Below are 12,174 nucleotides of genomic sequence, written 5' to 3' on the forward strand. Positions count from 1 at the left end.
ACTTATTTTGAAATTTTTCCTTTGGCTATGCTCATCGGTGAAGGGTATGTGAAATTTGGATGCCATCTTTGTAGGGAAAGGAATGATCATTTATTGAGCACATACTTTATGTCAGGTGCTGAGTTATGTTTTCAGTTCTTATAATGGACTTGTAAGAATGTTTCAATTATTTTTATCTTTTTTATATTGCTTTAATGTTCACAGATGATGGAAATTCAGTTCAGAATGGCTAAGTGTCCTTCTTAGTCCATTTTGTGTTTCTATTACAAAATCCCTGAGACTAGGTAACTGATAAAGAAATTTTTTTTCTCACAGTTCTGGAGGCTGGGAAGTCCAAGATCAAGGGTGTGGCATCTGGTGAGGGCCTTCTTGCTGCATACTCACATAGCAGAAGGTTAAAGGGCAAGCTAGCAGGACACTGTGTGAAGCCTCTTTTAAAAGGTCCTTAATCTCTTTCACAAGGGAAGAGCCTTCCTGGCCTAATCATGTCTTCAAGGCCCCACCTCTTAATACTATCACACTGACAACACCTGAACTTTGGAAGGGACATGTTCAAACTGTAACATTGAGTAACTTAACCAAGGTTACACAGCTAGTAAACACTAGAGCCAAAAGTAAAATGAGTAACTAGGGGCCCCTGAAGCTTCTGTTCTTGTTGTTATGATTTGGCTGTGTCTCCACTGAAATCTCATCTTGAATTGTAGCTCTCATGGTTCCCACGTGTCATGGGAGGGACCCAGTGGGAGGTAGTTGAATCATGAGAGTGGGTCTTTCCCATGCTGTTCTTATGATAGTTAATAAGTCTCATGAGATCTGATGGTTTTATAAAGGGGAATTCCCCTGCACAAGCTCTCTCTTGCCTGCCACCATGTAAAATGTCCCTTGTTCTTCTGTCATGGTTGTGAGGCCTCCCCAGCCTCACAATTCACAGTGGAACTGTGAGTCAATTAAACCTCTTTCCTTTATAAATTACCCAGTCTCAGGTATGTCTTTATTAGCAGCATGAGAACAGACTAATACATTTGTCCGTAGCAATAGAGAGCCATTGGAATAAAAAAAAAATAGATGATGCTGATAATGGTGATGATAGTTATCACAGGCAACAGATATTGTACCTATTATGTACCAGGCATCGAGCCATCTACTTTATATGTATTATCTCATTTAATTCTCTCAACAGTCTCACAAAGGAGAGATGATTACTACTGGTTTTATCTCGGATAAAGACTGAGTGATAGAGCTGTAAAGTAACATGCTCAAAGTCGCACAGCTAGAAAGTGGTGGAGCTTCTGGCTATATGCAAGGATTTCAGAAAGGCAGTGACAGAAAGTTGAAGGGTCTGCCCACAGATTAGGACATGCAAGGCAGGGAGGGGTACATGAGTTTAGAAGTCTACACTCATCTGCATGTCTCATTTCTGGAGCTGTGGCTGTTAAAGCGTCCAGTACGTTACTTTGCTGCAGGCTCCTACATTTTCTCTGCTTAAGGTCATCACTGCTCCCAAAAAGGATAAGGCAGTCCCCAAATATGGGAAATAAAGAGCAGTGATAACAACTTCCTTTAGTTTTGCCAAGTAAGAGGAGCAGTGGGCTGCTTGCAGGTATAATTATTCAGGACGCCAACCGCTTCTCCCTGCCAGCCTGTCATGTGGCCCCACAATGCCCAGGAGAAAATCAATTTTTTGAGTCTTGAAGGTTTCTAGGCTTTCCTGTTTAGACCACAAACATCTTTATAAAGATGGTTGGGATCTCCAGTGCCTTCAGGAGCTAGGCAGGTAATTCACTTCTGAAGGAGCTGGGGTTAGACAAAAAAATGAGTTGATTACTATGTCAACCTGTGGACTGCTTGCCCTTCTCACTTGCCTTGACAACACTGTGTGACTAATAGTCTGTAGGTTACCAGTTTGTAACATCAAAAGGCTACATTTTTTTTTCCTCCTGATTGTCAAAGTTTGTTGTAGAATGCATAAGGATTAAAACTACAGAAAACTCTAAATAAGCAAATAGAATCATCAGTTGATCCCCAACTCATTAAGTATTCTTGTTACCTTGGCACATTCCCTTCCAGTTTTTAAGTGTAAAAATCTGCATCAATGGGATCTGCACTAAAGAGGCACATGTGAACCTCAGTTAAGAAATACTTGGGGTTAAAATAAGGATATCACTAGGTCCCGTTTCAGACTCAGAATTAGCTACAAGTCAGGCCCTTGGAGGATAGAACCTGGAGAGATCAGCAGAAATAGTAGAATATAGAAGGGTGAATGGGAGGTGAGGACAGAGATAAATCTCCTGTTGTTCATGGATTTGCCAAAGGAAAACTGGCCAAAAAAATACCTTCAGCATGAGGCTGGCAGCAAGGGCCTGATGGAGCTAGGGGGTGCCAGGAAGCAGGGTCAATGCTTTTAGGGTGGGGTAGAGGAGAGGGTGAGGTGTTAATATGAAAGACCCTCAGAACTCTCTGTCCATTCCATCCCCATCCTCTAACCAGTTTAAAAGATACTAATGTAGGCCGGGCATGGTGGCTCACGCCTGTAATTCCAGCACTTTGGGAGGCCAAGGTGAGTGGATCACTTGAGGTCAGGAGTTCGAGCCCAGCCTGGCCAACATGGTGAAACCCCGTCTCTACTAAAAATACAAAAAAATTAGCAAAATTAGCTGGGTGTGGTGGCGTGCACCTGGAATCCCAGTTATGCGGGAGGCTGAGGCAGGAGAGTCACTTGAACTTGGGAGGCAGAGATTACAGTGAGCCGAGATCATGCCACTGCACTCCAGCCTGGGCAACAGGGTGAGACTCTGTCTTAAAATAAATAGATAAGTAGATAGATAGATAGATAGATAAATAAATAAATAAATAAATAAATAAATATATAAGTAAATAGACACTAATCTATTTAGAAACTTAAAAAAAATTAAGCAACATAGAAATTTTGTTTCAAGGAAAATCTTAGGAAAACGCTGTTTATGTAAACAGACTATAGCAGAGCTGGTCTCTTCCAAAGAGGGGGACTTGAAGCCCTCTCACATCTCTCAACTCTAAGTCCACCCAGAGCAGTATTCAAAAATGCACCTCATCTCTGCTCTGTTTGCCCTGGCCCTGCAAAGCAGCGCCTTCCTCTCAGATCTTCCAGAACTCCTCTAAGTTGCTGATCCCAGTGACCCTCATTTCTTTCTTTGCTCTTCTCCACATTTGCTCTTTCTCAGTTTGATGAATCTCCTCTTGTCGCATTTTAGATACGTATTGACTTTTGCACAACTTCCCAAGCCATTCTCAGAGAAAGATTGACGGGTGTAGGGTCGCGGGGGAAGGAGGTTTAGCTATTTTAAATGTTAGTAAACATGAGAGTTTGTTGGGGATTAATAGGAAATCATGAATAAAATCACTGGGATTTGATAAGGGATTTTTCTCCCAGAAAATTAAAGATTTTTTTTCATTATCTTTCTCCCCCCACCAAAAAAGACATGGATGAAGGTCACTGGGATAACCCATTATCAATCTAATACTCTTAAAACAGAAAAAAGACAAAAGTCCTTAAGCTTATGCTGCCCACGGGGCCCCTGTGAACTGTTGTTCTGGCATCTTTTTAGCAGGTGTTACTGTCCTTTAATACCTCCCACTTAATTCTCAATTTTCTTTTAAACATCAGATATTGAATAGGCTGCAAACTCCTTCAGGCAATAAATAACTCCCATGCTGTATGGCCAAGATCTGCCAGGAAGTGAAATATTTTTGATACAAAAGAACAATTCATTAAAGGAGGTAATGAAGGCAATTCAAACCCTACACAAACGTATCACCAGGTGAATAAAGCTCGTCACTCTCTGTTTAGGGTCATGTTGTAAAGAGAAAAAAAACAAACAAACACCAACTGCACAAATGGGCCAAAAAATCAGTGGGGCTTAGTCAAGCCTGACAATTTAGAATTTGACAAACAAGTAGAAAAAAAGAGAGTTTTATTAATATTATGAAAAAAATCCCCTCTGGAATAAAGCATTACATTTCCATGTTATTGTTTGCATTCATATGCACTCACATGGTCTTAGGGAGAAATCTGGCTTTGAGATGAAATTTTGCTTATCTGATTATACCTCATGGGCTCTCCCTCACACGCACTTAGCCAGAAGCACATACTGTCTCATATGCCAGTGTGAATGGTTTAGATGATGGAGAGATGCGGTAGTGAGAGAACAGAGCTACAAAATTTGGGCATTCTGACTGAGAGTCAGCCGGTTAGAGCCCTGCAATGCACCTAGTCCCTAGGAGCCGAGAGGGCCAGGCATCTACTGGGTAGATCTGAACCGGTGCATGCTTGTCCGCCAACCCTGTAGCCCAAGGAGCTTAACCTGAAAAGTAGTTATATTAACTGTTGAGAGAGGTATCTTGGACTGTTCTTCTTCCTCTGTTTTAAGTCCGTAAAATACGGTTTTATGGGCGGTCCCAAACAGGAATATTGAACTAACACAGAGAAGTCAAGGAGTTGAAAAGGTCCCTATTAGATATGAGAAAGCTCCATACTAAATCCCTGCTGGGTGGGCTTCCGAACTTTACCTGAACATTTTCAGAGCCCTGTTGCTCACTACCACGTAGAGTCTATCCTCTTGTTGAACATCCTTAACTGTGAAGAATTCCTTTCGTGAGTTCAGCCTAGTGTATTTTAATTTCTTTCTTTCTTTCTTTCTTTCTTTCTTTCTTTCTTTCTTTCTTTTTTTTTTTTTTTTTTTAGCTAGGGTCTCACTCTGTTGCTCAGGACCATAGCTCACTGCAGCCTCGAACTCCTGGGCTCAAGTGATTCTCCTGCCTCAGTTTCCTAGTAATTGGAGCCACAGGTGCAAGCCACCACATTTGGCTTATTTTTATTTTTCGTAGAGATGGGGTTTTACTATGTTACTCAGGCTTGTCTCCAAACTCCTGGCCTCAAGCCGTCCTCCTGCCTCAGGCCCCCACAGTGCTGGCATTACAGGTGTGAGCCACCACGCCTGGCCTGTGATTTCTTTCTAACTTGATCTTGGGGTCTCTTTCAAGAGTGGCTGTAAGCCACTGATAGGAGGTAAAGTTAGTTGGGGTGTGGGGAGGAGGCAGCACAGCAAAACCCGTGAAGTAACAGAAGTGTTTCTGTCATTACAGAGCCAGGAGAATAAGCGGAGTTGCTGGGGAGCCTGGAGGTGGCAGGGAGCTCTAACAGTGTCTGGGGAGAGAGAGGTCTTGTTGTGGGACTGGGCCTTTCTTAAGGTTCATGGCGTTATCTGTCAGGCCTTCCTGCAGGGGTTATGGACTGGGCAGTTTAAAGAAAACGCACATGAAGAGCAGGTCCTATTCACATGACTCTGGTGTTGTCCATTGGGTTTTACTGTGGTCAGCAGGTGTGGGAAATGTTGGGTTTTGGGTCAGTGAGATGAGGAACAAGCAGGCCATGTGGCAAACAACCACGTGGGAAGGGCAAGTTTTCTCTAGGTCAGAGGCAACAGGGTATGACTGGGTTTCAAGCAACTTAAGTCATGCCTAAAAATGGATGTGGAGGTTACAACTATATGAAACAAATTTATGAGTCTTGATTATATATAAATTAGCTTCCATTCTCTTTAGAAAGGACACCCAACATATCTCTTAGACATGGCAGCCTTTCAGGTACTATCTCATTCAGCATCCTCTCCTTCCCCACCTAACCTGATAGTCAGCTCAACCCAAATGACAACCTCCTGGGTCCACTGAAATTCAGATAGGAGGAATGGAAATCTGGTGGAAATCTCTCTCTGTGTCTGTCTCTCCTCCCACACTATTATTATTATGTTTCTTTTTTTTTCTGAGAATAAGGTACAGACTTCCATATACTCTAATTATGAATTTCCTAAAAACAAAAGTATTCTCTTACATAACCCCAGTTTATCAAAATCTGAAAGTAAACATTGATACAAAACGGTTAGTATAACTATTAGATCTACAGATCTTATTCAAATTTGACCAGATGCCCAATAATGCCTTTCATAGCAAAAGAAAAAATTGTTTGCTGGCCCAAGATTTAAACTATAATTACTTATTATGCTGACTTGTCATGTCTTTATTTCCCTTTAGCCTCATGTTTTGTTCTGCTTTGTTTTGCCTTTCATGACCTTGACATTTTCAAGGAGTGTAGGTCAGGTATTTTGTAGCATGTCCTTCATTTTGGCTTTGCTGATTTTCTTCATGATCCAATTCGGGTTATGCATTCTTGGCAGGAACACTATGGAAGTGATGCCGATCTTTCTCAGTGTGTCATATCGGGGGGCACGTGATGACTGTCCCATTACTGGGGATGTTAACTTTGATCACTTGGTTTAAGGTGACATCTGCCAGTTTTCATACTAAAATGTTATTATTCCCTTGATGATTAATAAGTATCTTGTGGGCGATACACTGGAACATTCTCAAAGAGGTGTGGCCGTGGAGAGCCTGTGACTGACCCTGCCTTTCCCTTTGTTTTCAGAGTCGAACGGCCGCAGAGCAGTGAACCGAGGCTACGTCACCAGCCTGCTTGGGCTGCACCAGGACTGGCACAGCCATGACACAGCCAACGCCTACGTGCAGATCCGACGGGGCTTGCTGCTCTGCCTCAGGCACATTGCTGCCCTCCGGTCCGGCAGGGAGGCCTTCCTGGCAGCACAGGGCATGGAGATCCTCTTCAGCACCACACAGGCAGGCAGCATGGGGATTCACTCTGCAGCTGGAGGCCAGCTGGATGATTCCTGAAGGCTGTCATTTAGGAATCATCCCAGACAGAGCTGGGAATGCCTCAGTCTATTTCTTGTTGCCTGCTAAGGGCAGATGTTCTGGATTTAAGTCTTCATTCCAGGCCAGTCCCGGTGGTTCACTCCTGTAATCTCAGCACTTTGGGAGGCCGAGGCAGGTGATCACCTGAAGTCAGGAGTTTGAGATCAACCTGACCAACATGGTGAAACCCTGTGTTTACTAAAAATACAAAAATTAGCTGGGTGTGGTGTCGCACACCTATAGTCCCAGTTACTCAGGAGGCTGAGACAGGAGAATTGCTTGAACTCAGGAGGCAGATGTTGCAGTGAGCCGAGATCGCACCACTGAACTCCAGCCTAGGTGACAGAGTGAGACCCTGTCTCAAAACAACAGCAACAGCAACAACAAAATCTTCATTCCATTGGTTCATTCATATATACTTAACATATATTTGTTGAATACACACTACCAGAGGTGCAGTGTATGGCATAGTGTTAAGTGTTGACTCTAGAACTAGAGTAGTGGATTCAAATCCTAGCTGTAGGGCCTACAGCTGTGTAACTTTGAAGAAGTCACTCAACTTCTCTGGGCCTTGAGGTTCTTCAAAAAAAAGCAGAAATAACAAAACCTATGTTGTTGTGTGGACTAAATAAGTTATTGTAGAAATGGCCCGTGCTTAGAAGAGTGCTTGCCATGACTGAACTGCGTTGTGAGGATGAGCCGTTATTGGAATAATTAGCAGTGGAATCTAGTGGTGTATATGACAAACGAGGCCCTTGATCCTATAGGGAAAACCTCCTAGCAGAAGAGTGAGACACTAAGTAAGCAAAGAATCCAATGAGAAAGATAATTTCATATTGCACTGTGAAATCAATGAAGTAAGGGCATAGGTCTACAGGGGCCGCCATAGGTAGAGGGAGCAGGTGTTCTTTTAGAGAGAGAGGTCAAGTCATCTCTGAGCAGATGACACCTGAGCTGAGACCTGAGTTGTTGGAGGAGCTGGTCATGCTGGTCAGGCCAAGTTGCAGGGGAAGAGCATCCCAGGGAAAGGGGATGGTGTCTTCAAGGGTTTCTACTTATCAGCACCCCACTGGAATATGCATTCTAGGGATTCCTGGATTTCAACCTAAATAAATTCCTTAATTTCACCTGATTAGGGCTAATTTAAATACTATAGTTTGAGGCTACATATGCCCTCTCTATTGGTGATATAAGTGTTCCAGTATCCATCATCTGCTCACCCACCTTCTCCTGGGGCCAAGGCAGCCATGTTGCACACACATTATGTTGCTATTATCTCTGGATTAGGCCGCCTCTGGACTCCCTTTATCAGCTTTCTTGCTCTTCTCTGGACATCCTCCAGTTTTTCTCTATCTGAGTACATCTGAGGTAATGAAGCCACCAATGAGAGTGTTGTTTTCCAACCGTGGTATCTGTAGACATTTCTCATTAAAAAATGGTCTTTTTCCCCGCTAAACAATAACAAAATACAGTGCTGCAAACCAATATCTAATTTCCTATCTGCTATCACCTCTGGGTTTCTTTCCATCATTACAGCTTTCAAAGCTTCTCAGTCATGAAATAGCTATATTTTACCTTCTATTTCTCGGGATGAAGCAGGGCTTTGAATTTTTCCAAGCTCCCCCATGCTTTCTAAGCTTGTGGTTGCCCAAGTCTCTAATCCCTCCCAGTCCTTGTGCAATGCCCTCCTGCATTGCCGATGTTTAACAGGCCCCCGCTCTGGTCCAGTGCTTTACCGTGTTCCTCTGCCCTCCATGTTATTGGCTATTTCTCTGTTCTGTGCTAAAAAACCAACCAAACAATAAACAAAACAAACAAGAAAAACAAGAGCAGTAAAGGAAGAAGACAGTAGTCACAGAGGGAAATGTCTACGATAGAAAGATGGTGGAGAAAACACCAAATGAAGCCCAGCATGAGGTGCTATGAATCTGTGCACAGGTTCTTCAAAACAGTTCCTTATCAGGTCAATGAAGACTTCAGTTGCTCAATTAAGCACATTAGCAAGAAGCTTCCAGCCTTGAATTACTGTTGGAATGGAAGCAGAATGTGAGTGCACACTCCGTGTGCACTTTATAGTGAGGTTTCTCTAGCTCATGTTATAATCTCTGCAAGTATGATATGGAAAAGCAGTTCAGGAGGGGCCTATGGGATAGTGCTGAGTAAATAGGCCATGACACATCTGTCACCTGGAAGAGTGTATAGAATGTATGGATGTCAACCTCAAGAGGTTGAATTCCTCACCACCACCACTCGCCCTTGCTTTTAGTCTTTTAAATAGTGTGCTCTTGGCCGGGCATGGTGACTCATGCCTGTAATCCCAGCACTTTGGGTGGCTGAGGCAGGCGGATCACCTGAGGTCAGGAGTTCAAGACTAGCCCGGCCAACATGGCAAAACCTCATCTCTACTAAAAATACAAAAAATTAGCTGGGCATGGTAGCATGTGTCCGTAATCCCAGCTACTCAGGAGGCTGAGACAGGAGAATTGCTTGAACCCAGGAAGTGGAGGTTGCGGTGAGTTGAGATCACACCATTGCACTCCAGTCTGGGCAACAGAGTAAGACTCTGTCTCAAAAAAAAAAAAAAAAAAAAGTGTGCTCTTCCAGAGAAAATGTTATCAAGTTTATGTGCAAAGTCAGATGTTTGACATTATCCTGTTTTTTGGAAAATGATCATTGCAGGTGAAAGATAGGCTGTCCTGGCTTAGAAACCAAATGGCTTGTTACTCTTCCCCCCCGGCAGTCATAACCAGTGTTGAGTAGCCTCCCAGACCTGAGGTGAGTGCTGTGAGCACAGATGCCCTTGCAGGTGTGCTGGAGTTACAGCTGCCCATCACCCCTCCTCTCCCTTCTGCTAGAGAAGGCATGGGAGTCACTGGATGGCCAACTCAGGGGCCTTGGATTTGGTGATGTTATTTCAGTTGCCATTTGCAAATTATGCTGCTGTTGCTGCTGCTGCTGCTATTGCTACTGCCAGTGATAGTGATGACAATGTTAATGAAGCAGCAGCAGCAGAGGGAGGAGGAGGAGGAGGAAGAGAAGAAGTAGGAGAAGGAGAAGACAGTTACTTCGAACTCTTACTATTAATACATCCCTTGGCTGTCTTAGCAATTTATGCAGACTCTCCAATATTGATAATTTCAAAAGCTTTTGAGGTAGGATCTATTATTATCTCCCTTTTTATAGATGAAGAAACTGAGGCACGTAACTGTTAAGTAATTTTCCCAAGTTCGCAAAGCTCATAAGTGTTGGAGCTAGGATTGGAATCTGGTAGTCTCACTTGACAGCCCGTGCTTTTGCCCACTGTACCAGCGGCTCCCCCAGTTGAGCATGCATCAGAGTCACCTGGAGGGGTCACTAAAGCAGAGCCTGTTGGACACCAATCTCAGAGTTTCTGACTCAGCAGGGCTGTGGTGGGGCCTGAGAATGTGCTTTCCTGACAACTTCCTAAATGACGCTGATGCTACTGATTTAGGATCACACTTGGAAAACCAATGTCCTAAATTAATTTTATTGATGTTTATGATGTGCTTACAAACCTACTGAGAATGAGACTGACTGTAAAGGAACTTTTTTTAAGTCCTTCCCACACCTTTGCCATCATAATATTCTTCTTTGCCTTTCTGCTGAGGCCACTGCTTGCATTGTTTCTCTCTTGGTGACCCTACTTCTCTGTTTCCTGAGTCTCACATTTCTGCACAGATTCTGTAAACATCCCCTAAAAGTTCAAAGGCTGAGATCATAGTGCAGCAAGGGTGCTGTGTAATGTAGTATAATGGAATCTTATTGGAGATTTGCATGAGGAAAGAGGAAGACGGATGACAATTTGAATGCAAGATTGAAAACAAAAGAACTCCTACAAGGATGCCTGAAACATTTGGGGATAATTATCAATTTGGAGAAATAGGTAACTGCAGAAGGAACAAACCTATATAAGATAATCAGAGAAAAGAACCACTCTTTGGAGCTACAACAGTTAAAGGGGCCTGAAAGGTTGCTAAAATTGGTGGTTTTCAAACTTGAGCATGCATCAAAGTTACCTAGAGGAATTGTTAAAACACAGATTGCTAGATCCTACCCCAGAGTTTCTACTTCAGTTGTACCGAGGTGAGATGCAAGATTCTGCATTTCTAACAAGTTCTCAGGTGATACTGATGCTACTGGTCTGGGTACTTCACTTTGAGAACCACTGGAATAAGAAGTGATATGGCCTTTTAAAAGTCACAGTTGCCACCATTTGCTCAGAAAGCACAGTAGGCCAAGCCTTGATTCATCAGGCTCCTCTATGGCCAACAAGACCAATGACTTCAGCTTTGTGGACCTATGTAAGGAGGGACTGAATTCTAAAGAGAATATTACCAGGTTGGAATCAAGAACTGGATACCCTAAAGGTCAGATTGGTCTGAGATCATTTACTATTTATTCAGTAAATGTTTTCTGAGCTCCTTCTTTGTGAAAGATGTTGGGCTGGGTTCTATAGGGGGTTCAAAGATGAAGGTGATAGAGGACTCATCATCTTCAGGAAACTTAGAATCCTATGTGGGAAAATAGGATATGGATAATGCAGTGTAGGCAGCAGGTGGGGGTAATAGCAGACTTTGTGTAACCATGCAGAGGAGGCCCTACTTGGTCTTGCTGACCAGAGAAGCCTCCATGAAGGCACCCACATTTGAATGAGGCTAGGAGAGCGTTTTGAAAAGTCTAAGAGAAACACTCGGTTTGTGAACTGTTCAGAGAAGCACAGGAGGTGGCCACCAGGCACAGACAGAGAAGCCGTGGAGAGCGAGTGGGACAACTAGGACATTTTGGAGGGTCAGACAGAAGGAAAGATCTCAGTGACAATCCGGAAGATATCAAGCCATTTCCATTTAAGATATTTTTATATTGAAGCTACGCCACATCTGCCCTTGGGCTTAGAATTTCTCCTCTATGTTCAAAGAATCACTGCAAAGAGAAGGGAGAGGGGGGTTATGCCAGGCAGGAGTCGAAGAGCTGCTGTGTCACCTGAGACCTGAATAGTAAGAAAGAACCAGTGCCATGAGGGTCTGGAGACGAGGGTTCCAGGGAGAGAAAAAGAAAGTACATGCAAAGACCCTCAGGTGGGGGAGTAGAGTGGGAGGTGGGTGAGCTTGAGAAACACAGATATGGCAGAGCATTGTGAGTAAGGGTGGAGGCATGAGATTGAGTTGGAGTCATGGGCAGTGCCAGGGCATTTAGAGTTCCTTGAACTATGATGGGGACTTTGAATTTTACTTCCATCAACTTTTTTTTGTTTGTTTTGTTTTGAGATGGAGTCTCGCTCTGTCACCCAGGCTGGAGTGCAGTAGTGTGATCTTGGCTCACTGCAGCCTCCGCCTCCTGAGTTCAAGCGATTCTCCTGCCTCAGCCTCCCGAGTAGCTGGAATTACAGCCACGCACCACAATGCCTGGCTAATT

The 12,174-nt window shown here is 43.6% G+C and overlaps 1 protein-coding gene across 2 annotated transcripts in view; it reads left to right on the forward strand.

Moving 5' to 3' along the window:
* The window catches only part of AGBL1 (AGBL carboxypeptidase 1), a 948,924-nt gene that overhangs the window by 160,970 nt on the left and 775,780 nt on the right, over positions 1-12,174 (forward strand). For both annotated transcript variants that reach the window (XM_004056715.5, XM_063698809.1), the window contains exon 7: positions 6,458-6,666. In XM_004056715.5, coding sequence (XP_004056763.4) covers positions 6,458-6,666 — 209 coding nt within the window. The remainder of the gene's footprint in view (positions 1-6,457; positions 6,667-12,174) is intronic.

This window comes from Gorilla gorilla, chromosome 16 (genome assembly GCF_029281585.2).
Source record: "Gorilla gorilla gorilla isolate KB3781 chromosome 16, NHGRI_mGorGor1-v2.1_pri, whole genome shotgun sequence".
Taxonomy (NCBI): domain Eukaryota; kingdom Metazoa; phylum Chordata; class Mammalia; order Primates; family Hominidae; genus Gorilla; species Gorilla gorilla.